The following is a 20,500-nucleotide window of genomic DNA, read 5'->3' on the forward strand; positions in this document are numbered from 1 at the left end:
TTGTGAGGCATGAGGATGACTGAGAGGAGCCCCGCCTCCGTATTGATTGAGGTGCCCCGCCCCTTAGGCCTGCTGTGAGGAGAGGCCTCGCCGCTGTGTGCGCCTTGGGGAGACCCGCCTTCTGTGTCGTGTCCGGTGTATCAGCGTGGATTGATGAAGAGCCCACCCCTTGTCAGCGCTGTGAGGAGCAGCCCCGCCCCCTGCCTGCGCTCGCTGTGAGGAGAAGCCCCGCCCCCTGCCTGAACTGTAAGGAGGAGCCCCGCCCCCTGCTGCGCTGTGAGGAAGAGCGCCCTGCCTGCGCTGTGAGGAGAAGTCCCACCCCCTGCCTGCGCTGCCAGGAGGAGCCACACTTCAGGAAGTGGCTCTCATTGGCTGGTATGAGGTAGAAGTCATATAAGGTAACGTAACATCCTGCCGTGTTTCCGGATGTGATTACGGGCCATATATCTATGATTGACCCGGTTACAGCCCCTGCATCTCATGTATACCCCAATAGATCACCCCTGACGTCACGCTAGTCTACTGTATAGGACCCAGCAGGAAACCTCATATGAAACCATTTTCCACAACATCCTCTTACACTTACAGCACAGCGTTGTGATTGGCTGAATAGTGTGGGTGTAGTTTACTACAACCTATTGCATAGCTCCCAACTGTCCCTCTTTCCTTCTCATTTGTCCATCTTTCAGGACTTTGTCCCTCTTTCTATGTAAATATATATTTTTCTCTACTAAAAAATGTGTTTGACTCTAAACTTTATTCTCATCCTTTAAATTGATATATTACTAATTTTCAAATGTGAATATGAAGGAAAATGAACCAGGATAGAACGGACCAGTGTGGTTTGAGTTATAAATTAACACATTTTTTTCATCAAATCTTTATGGTATGCGTGACTAGAGGCGTGGCTTACGCATCCCTCTTTCTCATCTCAAAAAGTTGGGAGGTATGCTATAACAACAATAACAATAATATTTATATAGCGCTTTTCTCCCTGGGGACTCAAAGCGCTGTGACCCTGCATTATGCAGTCTCAATGGCTCGGGAAAAGAGATGAGTTTTTAGCCTTTTTTTTAAAGCTATCCAGAGAAGGAGCCTCTCGTACTGATTGTGGAAGTGAGTTCCATAGAGTAGGGGCTGCGTAGGAAAAGGCCCGAGCACCAAATGTTAAGTGTATCCTGGGAATAACCAGCTTCATCTTGTTGGCAAAGCGGAGGGTGCGTGAAGGGGCATAAAGTTCCAATAGTGATGGGAATTCCGGCTCTTCTCGGAGAATCGGCTCTTCTGAATCGGCTCCCATTAAAGAGCCAGCTCTTACGGCTCTGAATCGGCTCTTCATTAAATATCACTAGGCACCACTCAGAATCGGAGTAAAAGCCCCGCCCCGTCTCCATGACAACTCCAGACTGCTTCTCTGACTGGGGCAATCGCTACTGCTCTGCTCCGCCCCATACACTCCTACAAGCTGCAAGAGGACTACATCTCCTAGCATGCCTCAGCACCCTTTATTACACAGCAAATCAGAGCTGTGTGGGGCAGCTGAGGCATTGGCTCTTTCAGAACTGAGAACCGGCTCTTGTCGTTCGCAGCAGAGCCGGCTCATTCGCGATCGACCCATCACTAGTATGCTATTGGAAAGCTAGCAGTTCGAGAGAGTGCTGTTCACCCAATCACAGTTGGCTGATGGTGTAATGGTTAAGGGCTCTGCCTCTGACACAGGAGACCAGGGTTCGAATCTCGGCTCTGCCTGTTCAGTAAGCCAGCACTAATTCAGTAGGAGACCTTTGGCAAGTCTCCCTTACACTGCTACTGCCAATAGAGCGCGCCCTAGTGGCTGCTGCTCTGCTCTGGCGCTTTGAGTCCGCAAGGAGAAAAGCGCAATATAAATGTTATTTGTCTTGTCTTGTCTAGCTACGGTGACCATACGTCCCGCTTTACCCGAGACGCGTCCCGCCTTCGGGGGGGGGGCGCTGTCCCAGGCTGCATGAGGTCCCGGGAAACGTCCCGCTTTTAGCAGTGGGACGTCCCGGCATCGGGACTCTGGCCACCATACAATGAACTAGCCGCAGCGTCTCCTAGACGCTGCGCTAGTTCATTCCCCGCAGCCCCGCTCCAGCAGCCTGCATTGTCCTCCTCCGGCAGGCACAGGCAGAGCAGGGCTCCGGAAAATGGCGTCCGGAGGCGGGGCCCTGTACTTGAGACTATTTATGTCTCCAGTACAGGGCTCCGCCTCCGGACGCCATCTTGCCGTAGCCCTGCTGCGCCTGTGAGCCCGGGGAGCTGCACACACACACCAGAGGCCGGCCGGATGGCTGACTGACATGTCAGGTAAGTAAATGCTTTTTTTTTTCCAGGTGAAATGTTTGCCCACATTGCGTACATTTTGTGCTGACATGTTTGCCCCCATTGCGTTTATTTTGTATTGACATGTTGCCCGCAGTGCGTTTATTTTGTACAGACATGTTTGCCCCAATTGCGTTCATTTTTTACTGACATGTTTGCCCGCAGTACGTTTATTTTGTACTGACATGTTTGCCCGCAGTGCGTTTATTTTGTACTGACATGTTTGCCTCCATTGCGTTTATTTTGTACTGACATGTTTGCCTCCATTGCGTTTATTTTGTACTGACATGTTTGCCCGCAGTGTGTTTATTTTGTACTGACATGTTTGCCCCCATTGCGTTTATTTTGTGCTGAAATGTTGCCCGCAATGCGTTTATTTTGTGCTGAAATGTTGCCCGCAATGCGTTTATTTTGTGCTGACATGTTGCCCATTGCGTTTATTTTGTGGTGTCTGGGGTAACTGTTGCTGCATTTATTATTTAATGGTCATAGTTGGCTGTGTTTGCTGCTTTGGAGTTATGGCATACTATTAAATAGCATCACACAGTTTCTGCACACCCATGATGCGAATCCTCGTTTGACCGCATCACGACGTAAACACTACTTTCTTATGCCTCGCTGTTGCATCATTACGTTAGCTCCGCCCATAGCATGTTATGACCACGCCCATTTTTTGGCGCGGCAGTCACCACATTTTTCCGCAGCCCCCTATTTTTCGGCGCCCCCTCCCCCCCGACCCTGTCCCAGGTTGAGCCTACAAAATTCTGGTCACTGTACATTAGCTGAATTTCCCTATGAGGTTTCCTGCCGGGTCCCCTAACTAGCGCCCCATATACCCCGCTTCCTCTGTATATACCACCCTCCTTTATATACTGGATTGGGATATGTGGAATGAGGTGGGAGGGACTGGGATATACAAAGCAGGTAGTAGGATGGCCTCAGGAATTCCACTTTTCTTATAAAACTGTAATACAACACTTTCTCTAAGGTTTTTTATCTTTCCATTTAAAGGGAACTTGAAGTAAAAGGGATATGGAGGCTGACATATTTATTTCCTTTTAAACAATACCAGTTGCCTGGCAGTCCTTCTGAGACTCTGCCTCTAATACTTGCAGCCATAGACCCTGAACAAGCATGCAGATCAGGTGCTCTGACTGAAGTCTGACTGGATTTGCTGCATGCTTGTTTCAGGCCCCCTTTTTACTAACCGTTAATTTCTCCATTTAATCACTCTATTTTGCAGAATAAACAATGAAAGTCTATAGAGAGGGGCAACAGCGTGTTACTGCAGGCGCTTATCGTGTTGTACTGCCTTGGGGTAATGGAAGTCTATGGGTGACACACAAGGTGTAAACGATGGAACCGCATTTAAAAAAAAAAATGAAGCAAATACTTACCTAAGGAGAGGGAAGGCTCTGGGTCGTATAGAGCCTTCCATCTCCACTCTCGGTGCTCTCTATCCTGTGCTGGCTCCCCCCCCCCGCCGTTTCAATCCCCCACCGAAAGGGTATTTGGAAGTCTTCGGGAGCCGTGTCCTCCTAAAGACGTGCGGCTCCATACTGCACAGGTGTGAGCGTGCAAGAGAGCGTGCTTGCGCAGGTGCAGTACAGGGCGGCCTTTCTTCAGGAGCACTCGGGCTCCCTGAAATCTTCTGAAGCCTCCTTTGGCCGGGTAAAGCAGTATTTGACTAAATTAGTCAAATACTGCTACCGGGCGAGCCAGCACTGGAACGACCGGACCAGGAGAGGAGCCGGAAGGCTCTATAGGACCCAGAGCCTTCCCTCTCCTTGAGTAAGTATCTGCCTCATTTTTTTAAATGCGGTTCCCATTCACTTTAACACCTGCACTATTCTGTTGAGTGTCAGGAAACCTGGACACTATGTGCCAGTTTCTCTGAATAACACCATGGAATGTTTATGCTTTATGTACACCTAAAAACAAAGCCAAATTGAAATAAGGTTTACATATAATGTTTGCTACATAAAGAGCTGAGTGCATTGCATGTCAGTGAGTAGGGGGGGGGGGGGGGGGGGGGGGCAGCATTGGTAGGACTAGGCTGTGCATTGAAGCTGTTTTTAACATCGGTAACGTTATGGTTAGAATTGAAGTGAGCGTTACACTGGTAATTGGAGCAGGAAGGATGGAGAAACAGGCCCTATTTATGACATGTCTTGGGATGGTTTGTTATAAGGATGGGCTTGAAGGAATGGGTGGAGTCTGAGGGAAGGTCCAGGATCTGATGGGTTATCATTGATAGCAAGAAAAACTAGTATGTAAACTTTATATCACCATCTAGTAAATTTCGTTCTTCTTTGTCAGGTTCCTGTGAAAAGCCGAGAACATGATGGAAGGTGGAGTTTGCGGTTTCCTGTGTGCTGCCGTATAGGATGATCCAGGCCTTGCCAGAAGATGTTAGATGCCGCTTGCGATCTGGCATTGCCATCACCTCAGTTGGCCAGTGTGTTGAGGAGCTTCTGTTGAACAGCATTGATGCCCTGGCAACATGCATTGCCGTTCGGATTGATCTGGAGATTTTGAAAGTGCAGGTGGTGGATAATGGCTGCGGCTTGGGCCCAGATGACATGGAGCGAGTGGGGATAAGGTACTTCACCAGTAAATGCCATTCCATGAAGGATTTGGAAAATCTGAAATGTTACGGGTTTCGTGGTGAGGCGATTGCAAGCATTGCTGATGTGTGCAGCATCGTTGAGGTCACCTCCAGGCCCAGAGATGCTTCTAGGACCTTCACTAAACTCTTCCAGGGTGGAAAGACCCTTCCAGCGCAGCAGGCAGAGGTCACCCGTCCCAGTCCTGGCACCACAGTCTCTCTATATAACCTGTTCTACAACCTGCCTGTGCGAAGGAAATGCATGGACCCAGTCCTGGAGCTGGAGAGAGTCCGCCACAAAATAGAAGCTGTTTCCCTCATGAAGCCACATATCTCCATTTCTCTCAAGAATGATACTGTTCACTCCATGATTCTTCAGCTGCCAAAAACAAGGGATGTGTGTTCCCGCTTCTGTCAGATCTATGGCCTCAGCAAAGCCCAGAGCCTTCGAGAAATTCAGCATGCAGAGGGTCAGATTGCGATCACTGGCTTCATCAGCTGTGAAGGATACTACAACAGGACAATGCAGTTCCTCTATGTCAACAGTCGTCTGGTATTGAAAACACGCTTACATAAACTCATTGACTTTATGTTAAAGAAGGAGAGTGTGATATGCCGGCAGAAAGCGGGCCGAACAAGTTCCAGCCCAGGCACACACCGACCTGGTTCGGAACTCCATGGCATTTTTGTGCTGGACATCCAGTGCCCTTTCCATGAGTATGACATTTGCCTTCAGCCTGATAAAACATTGATTGAATTCCAGGACTGGAACGCTGTGGTTCGGTGTGTGGAGCTGGCACTTAGGAATTTCCTGAAGAAAGAGAACCTCTTTTTAGAACCATCTAAAGAAGATGTAAATGAATTTAACCAGAGGCATAATTTAAGTTTATCATGCGATGAATTTCTAGTCGGGGTTAAGCTGGAACAAGTAGCCTCCCGGAATATTGACTTGTCATCAATAGAGTATTCGGATCCAGTTAGCCTTAGATCAAAGTCAGTGTTTCGGAGTACCATCATATCAGCACAGAATTCTGCGGCCTGTGGAGAAGCAGAGAGAGACAGTTCTGGGGTGACCAGAGATATTATGCCATCATATTCACCCCAGGCTGACAGCACAAAGAGATCAGACTGTCCTTCTGTGTGTTCTAATGTCACACCCTGCCAGGAAGCTGAAGGTCAGCACCAGAACTGGAAGGAAATATCAGACCACAAAGATAATCTCCAGAATGATAGCCCAGCTGGTGTCCCCTTTGTCCCTGTAACAACCTCACTGGAAAATTACCATTCCGCCAATTTAAACTGTCTTTCAAGCAAAAGTTTTAATGTTGGATCAGAAGCTACAGCAGGCACTTCAGCTTGGATTATTCCCAGATCTTATAGCGGTCCCACCAATCAATCCAATATTTTCAGCTCTCTGACTACAACAGATTCTATAGAAAAAACAATGACTCAGGAGACCAAACCAGATGGTGCAGTACATTATTCTACCAAAGCATCAACATCTAATCTTGCCAATATGATGCCGGAGGTCTCTGAGAAGACCAGACCTTTGAAGCTGCACTTACCATATAAAATGGGTTCTTTGGATAGATTCAGAAGACTTTATGGAAGGCACAAGACCTTAGACCATGTCGGCCTGCTGCAAGTTCGAGCCCCGGAAGCAACGGAATTGGAGACATCTGAGACTTCATTCATTGTACAGTCAGAGACTAGGATGCACAATCAGACTGTGATGGACAGGGCATGTGGGATGACACAATCTGACCATGGCACAGCTAATGAAACTCCAGCCAGGAAATGTCACAGCACACTGGCAAGCAAGCTCTGTATGTTGAGGAGGAACAAGGAACTGGTCTCATGTCCTGTGGAGATACAATCTGGGGAATTGCAGGTGAAAGTCGTTAGTGACCGCTCAATGATTGAACTCTGTCAGATCACAGTGGCCCCCATTGGATCTTATTATGATAAGAGCAAGAACACAGACACTGCACTTCCAGCATCTAAGCCAGCGTTAGCCCTTAATACAACAGCGCCCTCCACTGTCAATCAGAAAGATAAAAATCAGAGTATGGACAATTGTTGCTCATCTTCTGAACCAGCTGCAGTGCCTCAGTTTACTGAGCCCTTCACTGGAACGCTAGAAAATGAAAACCAGCATATGGACAATCGTTGCTCAGCCTCTGAGCCAGCTGCAGTTCCTCAGATCACAGGTTCCATCGCTGTACCTTGGGGGGATGAAAACCAAACTATGGACAATGATTGCTCATTTTCTGAGCTAGCTGAAGTTCCTCAGATCACAGAGCCCACAACTGGACCACGGGAGGACAAACAACAGAATATGGACAATGGTTGCTCATGCTCAACTATTAGGCCAGCTGCAGTTCCTCAGATCATGGAGCCAATTAATGGCCTTCAGGAAGATGAAAACCAGGCTATGGACAATAGTTGCTCAGCTTCTGAACCAGATACAGCTCCACAGATCACAGAGCCCACCACTGGATCTCAGGAGGATGCAAATCAGACTACCATAGGAAGATTTTTAGTTTCTGAGCCAGTTTCAGTCCTTCAGATCACACAGCCCTCTACTGGTTCTTTGGAAGATAATAACAAGACTATGGTCTCTGAGACAGATATGGACAATAGTCTGTCAGACTGTGGGCCAGAGATAACTGCACTTGAGTCACAGGTAAAACATGAAGAGGGCCACTCAGGAGATGTGGAGACACAGAATTCCTGCATTGATTGGCTGAAGCACTATGAGCAGACTCTTGGGAGGAACGTATTCATAAATCCCCATACTGGATTCAGTGCTTACTCTGTGCCAGCAGAAGATCTGACAGCGGCCTGTACCTCGGATCTGTCCACCATGTCTGTCAACGTGGTCTGTAGTAATGGTATGTACTTCCAACAGCTATTCATTTGTTGGGCATTGGCATTGCATACAATATTTGCTTTTGGATCACACTTAAAGTGAACCGGAGGTAAAAATAAACTGATAAGATAAACAATTGTATTAATCCTGCTACCCCTAAAAATGATTTATTTATTTTTAGATATCCCATGGTTTTATTTTATATTTAAACATTTATGAAGTAGACTGAATGTTTTGTTGCCTGTGCTCAGTGGTAGTCTATTAAGTGTGCCAGAGTTAAAATACTGTACCTGAACTATTGACCCTTTTTTTTTTTTTTAAATCTCATTCTGTTCTCAGAAGTTGTATTGTGCCAGGAAAACTTTTATGGCTGTAATCTGCTTATCAGTGAGGTTTACTATATTCCCTACAAGGTAACAAGACAGAAACTATCACTTCCATGCCTAAAAAAATAACTCTTTCAGGCTGCAAAATACAAGTAAAACAGCCTGGCTGTTAATATGTTTTGCCCTGTACATACACATGTTCATCTCATCATGGCACATGTCACCTCGAGTACACTTTAAAAAAGTTATGGATATCTCTATCGATTTTTCAAGACCATTATTCAGTTTATTGATAAGGTCTGAAAACTCTGTTATGGAAGCGGGGCCGATGTTTCCTATTAAAAGGCCTCCATTCCTCTGTAGAAAATTATAACCAGGAGCTTGGGGGTAAAGGGAAATCAGTTTGGTTATTTGAAGTGGCCGCGTCCCCCAAAATGTTGGTGCCTGTGCTATATGCTGGTAGTCACGTGGGACCAAATGTGAAAATACAGTGCAGACCCTCTGGAATGGCGGGACAGGTAAAATATCAATGCACGGGCATCAGGGAGCACATAAAACATTAGGGAGGGACAGTGGCTGGGGTTTCCATCACGTTAGTTGTTCACGATTATTGCATGCTATTACTATGGTGCACTTCATCAACCAGGTCGGCCCAAGATATCTGTTCGATATATTTAACCAATTCCGGCCCTAAATCAGTTGAATCACCAAACAGGCATGCTTGTGGCGGCACCGATTTTCATCTGATTTGATAATAATTATTGAATCGGATGGTCGATTGGTCACCAAGTTGCTAGATGTATAGCCACCTTAGGAGTGTCTGTAGAAGAAAAAAAATGATGGACGGTGTCAGAGGCCGAGGTAGGGTCCAAGAACAGAGTCTTGTGGTACACCAACACGCAGCTGGTGTGGTAAGAGTGGATCCAGGGATGATCCCCAGTGACGAGAGTCTGCAGATGCAGAAAATGATGGACGATGTCAGAGGCTGAGGTAGGGTTGAGGGGTTTGGAGATGCAGCCCGTGGATTTTGCAGCCGGGGGTCATTACGGTAGTAACATTAGTGAGGACTGTTTCAGTGGGAGATAAGAAAACCAGACCGAACGGGGCAAAAGTCTAGCTGTAAAATAACAGCTTTGTTCTTGCATTAACATCAAATTCTTATATATCTCCAACAATCTAGGCTCTCAACACATGGTACTCATAACCTAGGGGATACCTTAGTTGGACTTGGGGTACTTAAACCTGTTATAGTCAGTAGTCTTCATTCCTTTCTGCAGGTTTCCAGTACCAATGCCATCCCTTCCGGAGTGACCTCCTGATGTCATTCCTACCGAAGTCCAGTGCAGAGAGGAACCCGACCCTGCAGACAGGTAGAGACTGTACCATTCATTAACATCTCTTATCTCCCTTCCCCCCGCCCCCGTTCAGGGGCTGTCATCTTGATCCCGGTCACTCCTCATCCCCCTCTGTATAGGGACTATCATCCTGATCCCAGTCACCCCTCATATTGTGATACAGGGGCTGTCATCCTGATCCCTGTCACCCCTCATTCGCTCATCCCCCTCTGTATGTATAGGGACTGTCATCCTGATCCCAGTCACCCTTCATATCCTGATATAGAGGCTCTCATCCTGATCCCTGTCACTCCTCATTGCCCCATCCCCCTCTGTATAGGGACTGCCACCCTGATCCCTGTCACCCCTCATTCCCTTATCTCCCTTCTGTATAGGGAATGTCATCCTGATCCCGGTCACTCCTCATATCCTGATCCAGGGGCTGTCATCTTGATCCCGGTCACCCCTCATATTGTGATACAGGAGCTATCATCCTGACTCCTCATATCCTGATATAGAGACTCTCATCCTGATCCTTGTCACCCCTCATTCCCTTGTCCCCCTTCTGTATAGAGACTGTCATCCTGATCCCCGTCACCCTCATATTGTGATACAGGGGCTGCAATCCTGATCCCGGTCACGCCTCATATCCTGATTCAGGGGCTGTCATGCTGATCCTGGTCACTCCTCATCCCCCTCTGTATAGGGATCCTGTCATCCTGATCCTAGTCACACCTCATATTGTGATACAGGGGCTGTCATCCTGATCCCGGTCACCCCTCATATCCTGATCTAGGGGCTGTCATGCTGATCCTGGTCACTCCTCATCCCCCTCTGTATAGGGACTGTCATCCTGATCCTGGTCACCCCTCATATCCTGATCCAGGGGCTGTCATGCTGATCCTGGTTTGTTGATCTTTACAGGTGATGGCTCTCTGGAGAGATTGTACTCGGGCTGGAGGAATGAGGTGTTTCCCCGGCATCCCTCGGTGAGTACTCGGCAGAACTGTTGCTCCTATTTGAGCTGCGTTATGAAGCCAGCTAAGGTGAGAGAGACATAAGGCTTGCCGGAGCACAGAGACTGACTGTCTCACAGATCCTGTGTTTGTAAAGGAACACTATCCATTAACATGTTTTTTTTAAAGCGGACCTGAACTCAGAACGTCCTCTCTGCTAAAAGATACACAACAGCATAATAACCTTTAAACAATAAAATATTTGTTTGTTACAGCTGATTCAAATCCTAAAATAAATCTGCACAGTTTCTACTGCCTGATTCATGGAAGCAGACGTATTGTTAACAGTCTGTGCTTTCAAATGGGCTTATCTGCCATCTCTGCCAGAGGCAGTCATGTGATATAGAGGACTTGTGATTAGACACAAATGAGGGGGGAATTAGATAGGCTAAACTCTCTAAATGCATGCAGGGTGCATTTCTCTATTTTTTCCTTCTGTCCTGTGCAAGAGTTCAGGTCCACTTTAAACTGGAATGGGAAAAGTTTGTGTAAGTACTGCTGTATATGATTTACTGCTTATCTCTGCCTTTAATGTTATCAAATTCCTTTCACAATTCACTGACGAGGGTGTTGGACTGCACAGTGCACGGACACTGAGCTGTCAGTGATGGGGAAATAGAAGCAGATAAGCCCCCCCCCCCCCCCCCCCCACACACACACACAAACACACTAGACTCAGTGACCTTTCCTCCCCTGTAGCCTACATGTCGTCTGCATCTTCCCATACCATACAGCCCTCCTCCACACCCTACAGAACCCCATCCACCCTCCTGTACCCTACAGACCCCTCTCCACCCTCCCATACCCTACAGACCCCTTCTCCACCCTCCCATACCCTACAGACCCCTCTCCACCCTTCCATACCCTACAGACTCCTCTCCACCCTCCCATACCCTACAGACCCCTCTCCAACCTCCTGTACTCTACAGGTACAGATCCCTCTCTACTCTTTTGCACCTTACAGACCCCCCCCCCCCCCCTCCTGGACAGACTGCTATACCTATAGATCCTCCCCCCAACATACTCTGCAGACCACCCTTCTTTTGCCACGTCCACCATATTTCTCGTCACAGACCTGATCCTTCTGCTGGGACTTCCAGCCTCCAACAATTACCAAACTATCACATTAGGTAACAGTACTACTTCCCTCTATATTATATTATATTATATTCTGTTGTATTCTCAAAGCACAGATGTCTAGTGTAGATTCTTATGCACTGTTGTGCCCCATATGACCCCATGAAGGGGCCATTATCCATGTACTTGTCACATGAAGGTGGTTTGATTGCATTGTTGTGTGTCTCTTCTGGCAGATGGGGCTGGATATAAGTGCAGGATGCTCAGACCCCCTCATAGTGAAGATACACAACGTCCTGTATCCATATCGCTTCACCAAGGAGATGGTCCACACTATGCAGGTGAGGGGGAGGGGTGAAGCCAAACCAGGAGAGGGGGAGGAGCCAAACTATGCCGGGGAGCAGCGAAGCCAGAGGAGGAGGAAGGATCTGAACCATGTAGGGGAGGGATCCAAACCAGGGGAGGGGATAATCCCAAACCATGCAGAAGAGAGTTGATCCAAACCAGTGGAGGGGGAGGATCTACACCATGTAGGGGAGGTGGTGCTGCTATTTGAACACTCATAATGTTTTTATGATAACATTTTCAATTATTTGCTCAGGAAAGGTGTCTCTTCTTCAGGTTCTACAACAAATTGACAATAAGTTCATCGCCTGCATGATTGACACGAAGACTGGTCAGATGACAGAGTCAAATAACCGCCCAGAGTTTTCTGGTAATAGCTCTGGGTTCAGAGTGTGCTGGGGTGGTGGCTTGGAATTTACAAAGTGCAGGGATGACAGCTCAGGGTCCAGAGTGTGCTGGGGTGGCGGTTCAGGTCCAGAGTGTGCTGGGGTGACAGCTCAGGGTCCATAGTGTGCTGGGGTGACAGCTCGGGGTACAAAGTGTTCTGGGGTTGGCGGCTCAGGTCCAGAGTGTGCTGGGGTGATGGCTCGGGGCCCAGAGTGTGCTGGGGTGGTGGCTCAGGTCCAGAGTGTGCTGGGGTGAGGGCTCAGGTCCAGAGTGTGCTGGGGTGGCGGCTCAGGTCCAGAGTGTGCTGGGGTGGCGGCTCAGGTCCAGAGTGTGCTGGGGTGATGGCTCAAGTCCAGAGTGTGCTGGGGTGACGGCTCAGGTCCAGAGTGTGCTGGGGTGGTGGCTCAGGTCCAGAGTGTGCTGGGGTGATGGCTCGGGGCCCAGAGTGTGCTGGGGTGGTGGCTTAGGTCCAGAGTGTGCTGGGGTGATGGCTCAGGTCCAGAGTGTGCTGGGGTGATGGCTCAGGTCCAGAGTGTGCTGGGGTGATGGCTCAGGTCCAGAGTGTGCTGGGGTGATGGCTCAGGTCCAGAGTGTGCTGGGGTGGTGGCTCAGGTCCAGAGTGTGCTGGGGTGATGGCTCGGGGCCCAGAGTGTGCTGGGGTGATGGCTCGGGGCCCAGAGTGTGCTGAGGTGGTGGCTCAGGTCCAGAGTGTGCTAGGGAGACGGCTCAGGTCCAGAGTGTGCTGGGGTGGCGGCTCAGGTCCAGAGTGTGCTGGGGTGGCGGCTCAGGTCCAGAGTGTGCTGGGGTGGCGGCTCGGGTCCAGAGTGTGCTGGGGTGGCGGCTCGGGTCCAGAGTGTGCTGGGGTGGCGGCTCAGGTCCAGAGTGTGCTGGGGTGGTGGCTCAGGTCCAGAGTGTGCTGGGGTGGTGGCTCAGGTCCAGAGTGTGCTGGGGTGGCGGCTCAGGTCCAGAGTGTGCTGGGGTGACGGCTCAGGTCCAGAGTGTGCTGGGGTGGTGGCTCAGGTCCAGAGTGTGCTGGGGTAGCGGCTCAGGTCCAGAGTGTGCTGGGGTGACGACTCAGGTCCAGAGTGTGCTGGGGTGGCGGCTCAGGTCCAGAGTGTGCTGGGGTGGCGGCTCAGGTCCAGAGTGTGCTGGGGTGGCGGCTCAGGTCCAGAGTGTGCTGGGGTGGCGGCTCAGGTCCAGAGTGTGCTGGGGTGGCGGCTCAGGTCCAGAGTGTGCTGGGGTGGCGGCTCAGATCCAGAGTGTGCTGGGGTGGTGGCTCAGGTCCAGAGTGTGCTGGGGTGACAGCTCGGGTTCCAGAGTGTGCTGGGGTAACAACTCCGGGTACAGAGTGTTCTGGGGTTGGCGGCTCAGGTCCAGAGTGTGCTGGGGTGATCGCTCAGGTCCAGAGTGTGCTGGGGTGGCGGCTCAGGTCCAGAGTGTGCTGGGGTGATGGCTCGGGGTCCAGAGTGTGCTGGGGTGGCGGCTCGGGGTCCAGAGTGTTCTGGGGTTGCGGCTCGGGGTCCAGAGTGTGCTGGGGTGGCGGCTCAGGGTCCAGAGTGTGCTGGGGTGACAGCTCGGGTCCAGAGTGTGCCGGGGTGATGGCTCTGGGTCCTGAGTGTGCTGGGGTGACAGCTCGGCGTCCAGAGTGTGCTGGGGTGATGGCTCTGGGTCCTGAGTGTGCTGGGGCGATGGCTCGGGGTCCAGATTTGGCTTGGGTTCAGAGTGTGCTGGGGTGGCGGCTCGGGGTCCAGAGTGTGCTGGGGTGGCGGCTTGGGGTCCAGAGTGTGCTGGGGTGGCGGCTCAGGGTCCAGAGTGTGCTGGGGTGACAGCTCGGGGTCCAGAGTGTGCCGGGGTGATGGCTCTGGGTCCTGAGTGTGCTGGGGTGACAGCTCGGGGTCCAGAGTGTGCCGGGGTGATGGCTCTGGGTCCTGAGTGTGCTGGGGCGATGGCTCGGGGTCCAGATTTGGCTTGGGTTCAGAGTGTGCTGGGGTGATGGCTGTGGGTCCAGAGTGTGTTGGGGTGACAGCTCGGGGTCCAGAGTGTGCCGGGGTGATGGCTCTTGGTCCTGAGTGTGCTGGGGTGACAGCTCGGCGTCCAGAGTGTGCTGGGGTGATGGCTCTGGGTCCTGAGTGTGCTGGGGCGATGGCTCGGGGTCCAGATTTGGCTTGGGTTCAGAGTGTGCTAGGGTGATGGCTGTGGGTCCTGAGTGTGCTGGGGTGCCAACTCAGGTCCAGAGTGTCTGGGGTGACGTCTTTGGGTCCAGAGTGTGCTGGAGTGGAGGCAGGTATTGAATTGGGACCTGCACCTAGGCAGTGGGTTGGAGGGGTGGCAGCAGTCGTCACACACTTTAGGGACACTCACAGCTCTGACTTTTTCAGGTGGAAATCTTGTGGTGTTGGTGGACCAGCATGCGGCACATGAGCGGGTACGTCTGGAACAGCTGATTGCAGGTAAACTGGCTTATGCAATTCTTTTGCTGGTAGTAATAAATAACCGGTGCCCTGAAGTCATACTTAATCTTATCACTAAGATTCGTACGAGGTGTCGCCATTAGATGGCAGGAGAAAGCTGAAGGTGTCCACTGTGAACCCACCGCTAGAGCTGGATATTACGCAGGAGCAGCATCGGCTCCTTAGGTGAATTATGAATCATCTCTGCTGTCCTCTTCTGCCCATACTCTGCCAACTCACCCAAGTCTTGTGTTCACTTGCCATGCTCCTGACTCTTCACTCCATGCCATTCTGCCCTCCTCTTCTCACCATGCTTCTGCCACCACACCAAAGTCTGCTGTATATCTACAATGCTTCAGTTTTCGTCCATCTTCCAGCTTTCTTCTGACTTGCCCTGTTTTGTTCTGTACAGGACACGAGTAGCTGCACTACACAAGGATGGACTGTCGGTCTCATTCTCTGAAGGCAGCAACCCTCAGGTTCTAGTCAGTGAGATACCCATTTGTTTTGTGGACAAAAGACCCAAAGAATCAAACCACAGGAGAGCAACTATTGCCAAGAAACTGGTGGAGGTGAGTGAGACAAAACATGATGCAGAGATGTGGGGAGGAGTTGCGCTCTATGGAAGGTTAGAAGGTAACAGATGATTAGTGAAAGGACAATATTGGGAAGCAGATGTTAAGAGTGGGTTGAGTTGATTGGGGCATGCTTTGTAAAAGAGGGGTTTGAAAGTTGAACAGTTTAGGAGGGTGGAGGTTGGGAAGGACTAGTGTATATTGGATCAGTGGAAATTGATATTTATTTGTGAGGTGTTAAAGTCATTGGGAACCTGGAAAAAAAATCAACCAGATACTTACCTACGGAGAGGGATGGCACCGAGTTCTACAGTGCCTTGCTACTCCTTTCACGGATCCCTTGTTCCACCTCCCTAAGCAGTATTCAACTGCTCTCTGCCACCGAAGGAGTATTCAGAAATCTTCGGGAGCCTGACTGCTCCCGAAGAGGGGTGGCTCCGTACTGCACCTGTGTGAGCGCCCTCTCTCACGCACTCACCCAGGCGCAGTACAGAGCCACTCAGCTCCCGAAGCCTCTTCCAGTGGGGGCTTGAAACGGGGGAGCCAATGCTGCAATGAGGGGACCGTGAGTGGAGCGGGAAGGCTCTGTAGGGCCCAGAGCCTCCCTTCTCCTTAGGTAAGTATCTGGTTATTTTTTTCCAGGTTCAGTGTTCTCCCCAGGCTCTTTTAGCCGGGTGCTTTAGTTTTGGTGACAACCTAGCTGTCATCAGCTCACCTCCTCCAGTTCTGTAAGCAGAGTTGCATACAGAAGCACTGGCCCTACATTCTCTCATCTCGCCCCACCCGGCTACTAATTCATGCCACCCGGCTTGAAAAAAATTCTGGGGAGAACACTGGGTTCCCATTGACTTTAATGGGAAGTTCTCTGTTGGGCAGAGGTTGGGGGTCTTAACAGATGGAGACTGGGAAAATTGTGGATGTGTACTGAAACTCAGTGGCGTTGGGATGGAAAATGGTCACTGGTAGGCAATGGAAGTTGAATAATGTTTGGGGGATGTGGGGTCCGAGTAAGACTGTGTGAGAGAGAGTGGCTGCTGGGAGATAGACCTCAAAAAGATGACCTCACTCAGGAGAACTTGATGTTTAGGTACTTTGTTAAATTAAGCTGTACAGTCTAGGCTGGATTCACACTGGTCTGTTGTATAATGCATGCTTTAAAATGTCTGTGAACTGTAATGGAGAGTGGAAATAGACATTAATTCAAAGCCTGCATGCAAAGAGTTAAACAAATGCAATCCATTACAACGCAGTACTGTGAACAGGCCCATAGCATTGTATGGGCAGTAAGTGACATCCAGAATTATTCTGTAACACAACTGAGCACTGTGAACTAACCCTCATATTCCTGTATTGCTGGGAAAAGCCATGCCGGGGTCATTTTCAATACAAAACAAAACACAATTCCACTGCGCTCCAACTTGAACTTCCACAAGGTCTGTAGTTAACCACTTTTGAGTGCTGCTCCTAAGTTACTCTGGGACCAAATGGCTGGTAAAGGCAGGAAAAAAAAGGGGGGGGGGGGGGGAGGAGCGCTCTCTAGTGCATTAATACGCATAGCTTCATACACAAAATGAAATAAAACTCACACTGTAAATCATTAAAACATCGCATATCACACCAATAGTGTTTCATCACCGCTTCCTGCAGATTGAAAGTCCAGTCTGGTCGCCTCAATACTGTGGCCAGCAGTGGTTGGAATCCGGAGTTCCGGTAGCGCCAGCGGAAGGAGGAACACGGCGAGATCTCAGCAGCTGCCTGCACCTATTGCGTCATTACGCGTTTCAGCGTTCAACGCCTTCGTCAGATCTTCGTCAGCTAGAGGATTCCAACCACTGCTGGCCACAGTATTGAGGCGACCAGACTGGACTTTCAATCTGCAGGAAGCGGTGATGAAACACTATTGGTGTGATATGCGATGTTTTAATGATTTACATTGTGAGTTTTATTTCATTTTGCGTATGAAGCTACATTAAAATAGTTAATGCACTAGAGAGCACTCCCCCCCCCCACCTTTTTTTCTTCATTTTCAATACAGCAATGGTAAGTTATGATGATTTTCAGAAAATAGATCAGCAAAATATAGAAAGCCTAAAAAGACATCTGCTTTTACCACAATGAGTGGAGGGAGAAAGGGGTTGAGGCTGAGAGGTGCTAAGAAAGGAGAATGGGTGGAGGTTGGGAGTTGCTGGGGGAAAATAGAATTCAGGGGGGGGGGGGGGGGGTGTCAGGCTTAGATGTGCTAGGATTGGAGGGAGGAAGGGGGGCTTGGAACTGGAAAAGTGTAGAAGTGGAGGTGGAGAGGTGCTAGGAGGGGAAGGGGGGATTTGATGCTGGGAGTTTTTTTCGAGGAGGGTGGATGGGGAGATTGAGGCTGGGAGGTGCTAGGAGTGGGGAGAGGAGCATGATTGAGACGGGTAGGTGCTTGAGAGGTGTTCAATAGAGATAGAATTTGATACGAATAATTCCGGCTTTCATGCAAATTATATGCAGATTGGAATTGGGCCAATAAAATGCACTTCCTGACAACTGTGATTGGCCCAATGCCAAACTGCATAATATTATTTGCATTAAAGCACACCTGAAGTGAAGATAAACTGCTGACATATACAAATGTACCTTTAGTCCAAAAACGTACTGCAATGTGAATTATTTACAAATTCTATGCTGGAGACCCGGTATGTGGGTGGGGGACACCTGTACACACACCACAGCCCAGACCAACACCTCACCGACAACAGGCTAGCTACCATGTGTATTCGGCTTTAAAGTGGACCCGAACTCTTGCACAGGACAGAAGGAAAACCGAGAGAAATGCACCCTGTATGTATTTAGAGAGTTTAGCCTGTCGAATCCCCATCATCTGTGACTAACCACAAGTTGTAATTTGATCCCTCGGCTGCAGATTTATTGCAGGACTAGTATCAGCTGTAACAAATAAATATTTTTCTTTAAAGGTTACTATGCTGTTGCTTATCTTTTAGAGCAGAGAGGAAGTTCTGAGTTAATTTCCACTTTAAGGAAGGTTCCCAAGTACAGCATGCAGGAATTGCGCGTGTCCTTTTCCTGCGCACATTCTGGTGTGATTTTGCAGGTGGGAAAGCTGTGGCTATCCTTCCCTCTCCATAGAACAGCACACACTGCTTGCCTGTAACTGTGTGTCAGTACAGTGCTTACGCCCCAATATCACCCGACCAATCAAGTAATGATTGTAAAGCGCGACACTGGTGTGTGTACGAGGATTAATATCAGCCTCTCTCATAAAGAAACTTACAAATTGCTAATACTTTCCCCAGTCAACCAGCCAGCATCCGTTCACCATCAGGGTCATTTTTGTACTACCCCGGTGATAAACACTTTGGGAAGGGGGGGGGGGGGGGGCGGGGGGAGCATTGATGTGACTGCCACTAACTTGTCTCTCTCCTCTCCAGGAATTTCTGCAGGAAGAGATGCAGGTAAGTGAGAGAAGAGATGGTGGTATATTCTAAACATGTGTGCATTGCCCTGCACTGTTTAACACTCATGGGGTTTGAGTCACAAAGCCGTGCTAACTCATAGCACAGTTGCCCCAGCTTTTTTACGCGTTATAATGTGCGTAACGATTTTTGCGAGCAATTGTAAAATTTAATGCGCAAACGCAAAATTTTGCGCACTTTTGTGAAAATTGTTACGCGCATTATGACGAGCGAAAAACGCAAGCACAACCGTGCTATGAGTTAGCTCGGCTTTGTGATTCAAGCCCATGTAGTTTTACTAGGAAGTGTTATTTTTGTGAATAGAGTATCATCACACACTAATTAACATTGGGCATACTGGCCCTATAGCTCAGTGTTTGTGTACTAGTGTTTAACATTGTGTACTGTACAGTGTGTGTAGCAGATAGTGGTGCAGTGCGTGTAGCTTTAAGTGGTGCAATGTACAGAACAGTATGTAGCAGATAGTGGTGCAATGTACAGTACAGTATGTGTAGCAGACAGTGGTGCAGTGTATAGTACAGTGTGTGTAGCAGATAGTGGTGCAGTGTATAGTACAGTGTGTGTAGCAGATAGTGCTGCAGTGTATAGTACAGTGTGTGTAGCAGATAGTGCTGCAGTGTATAGTACAGTGTGTGTAGCAGATAGTGCTGCAGTGTATAGTACAGTGTGTGTAGCAGATAGTGCTGCAGTGTATAGTACAGTGTGTGTAGCAGATAGTGGTGCAGTGTACAGTACTGTGTATACAATGCTGGGAATACACGGCTCGATTCATTGGGCATACTGGCCCTATTGCTCAGTGTTTGTGTACTAGCAGATAGCGCTGCAGTGTATAGTACAGTGTGTGTAGCAGATAGTGGTGCAGTGTATAGTACAGTGTGTGTAGCAGATAGTGCTGCAGTGTATAGTACAGTGTGTGTGTAGCAGATAGCGCTGCAGTGTATAGTACAGTGTGTGTAGCAGATAGCGCTGCAGTGTATAGTACAGTGTGTGTAGCAGATAGTGGTGCAGTGTACAGTACTGTGTATACAATGCTGGGAATACACGGCTCGATTCTGAGCCATTTAGATGGCTCGATAGATAATTTCCGACATGTCCGATCTTCAGCCCCATTGTTTCCGCGCTCGCCTGCGGAATCGAGCGGGGAATCGATCAGGCGGGAGATTAGAGCTGCAAAATCGAGCCGTGTATGCCCAGCATTACAGATGGTGGTGCAGTATAAAGTGTGTGTAGCAGATAATGGTATAGTGTACAGTAAACTGTGTAACCGATTGTGGTGCAGTGTACAGTGTGTGGGATAGCAGTAGAGAGAAGAGATAATGTACGCGGCAGTGTGTATAGGGCAGTGTACAGAGGACTGGGCACAGTGTATGGTGCAGTGTGTGTGTGTGTGTGTGTGTGTGTGTGTGTGTGTGTGTGTGTGTGTGTGTGTGTGTGTGTGTGTGTGTGTGTGTGTGTGTGTGTGTGTGTGTGTGTGTGTGTGTGTGTGTGTGTGTGTGTGTGTGTGTGTGTGTGTGTGTGTGTAGGGCACAGTGTACAGAGGACTGAGCACAGTGAATCGGGCAGTGTGTGTGTGTAGGGCACAGTGTACAGAGGACTGGGCACAGTGCATGGAGCAGTGTGTGTGTGTAGGGCAGTGTGTGTGTGTGTGTGTAGGGCATAGTGTACAGAGGACTGAACACAGTGTATGGTGCAGT

At 49.3% G+C, this 20,500-nt stretch overlaps 1 protein-coding gene across 5 annotated transcripts in view; it reads left to right on the forward strand.

Moving 5' to 3' along the window:
• MLH3 (mutL homolog 3) overlaps window positions 1-20,500 on the forward strand; it is a 24,319-nt gene continuing 3,819 nt past the window's right edge. For 3 of the 5 annotated variants that reach the window (XM_068254511.1, XM_068254514.1, XM_068254515.1), the window contains exons 1-10: window positions 493-614; window positions 4,663-7,845; window positions 9,427-9,519; window positions 10,408-10,472; window positions 11,813-11,917; window positions 12,198-12,291; window positions 14,687-14,758; window positions 14,839-14,944; window positions 15,171-15,330; window positions 18,762-18,785. In XM_068254511.1, the coding sequence (XP_068110612.1) occupies window positions 4,731-7,845; window positions 9,427-9,519; window positions 10,408-10,472; window positions 11,813-11,917; window positions 12,198-12,291; window positions 14,687-14,758; window positions 14,839-14,944; window positions 15,171-15,330; window positions 18,762-18,785 (3,834 nt within the window). In that variant the 5' untranslated portion in view covers window positions 493-614; window positions 4,663-4,730. The other 2 variants (XM_068254512.1, XM_068254513.1) reach the window with 2 other exon arrangements.

This window comes from Hyperolius riggenbachi, chromosome 9 (assembly GCF_040937935.1).
Source record: "Hyperolius riggenbachi isolate aHypRig1 chromosome 9, aHypRig1.pri, whole genome shotgun sequence".
In the NCBI taxonomy this organism is placed as follows: Eukaryota; Metazoa; Chordata; class Amphibia; order Anura; family Hyperoliidae; genus Hyperolius; species Hyperolius riggenbachi.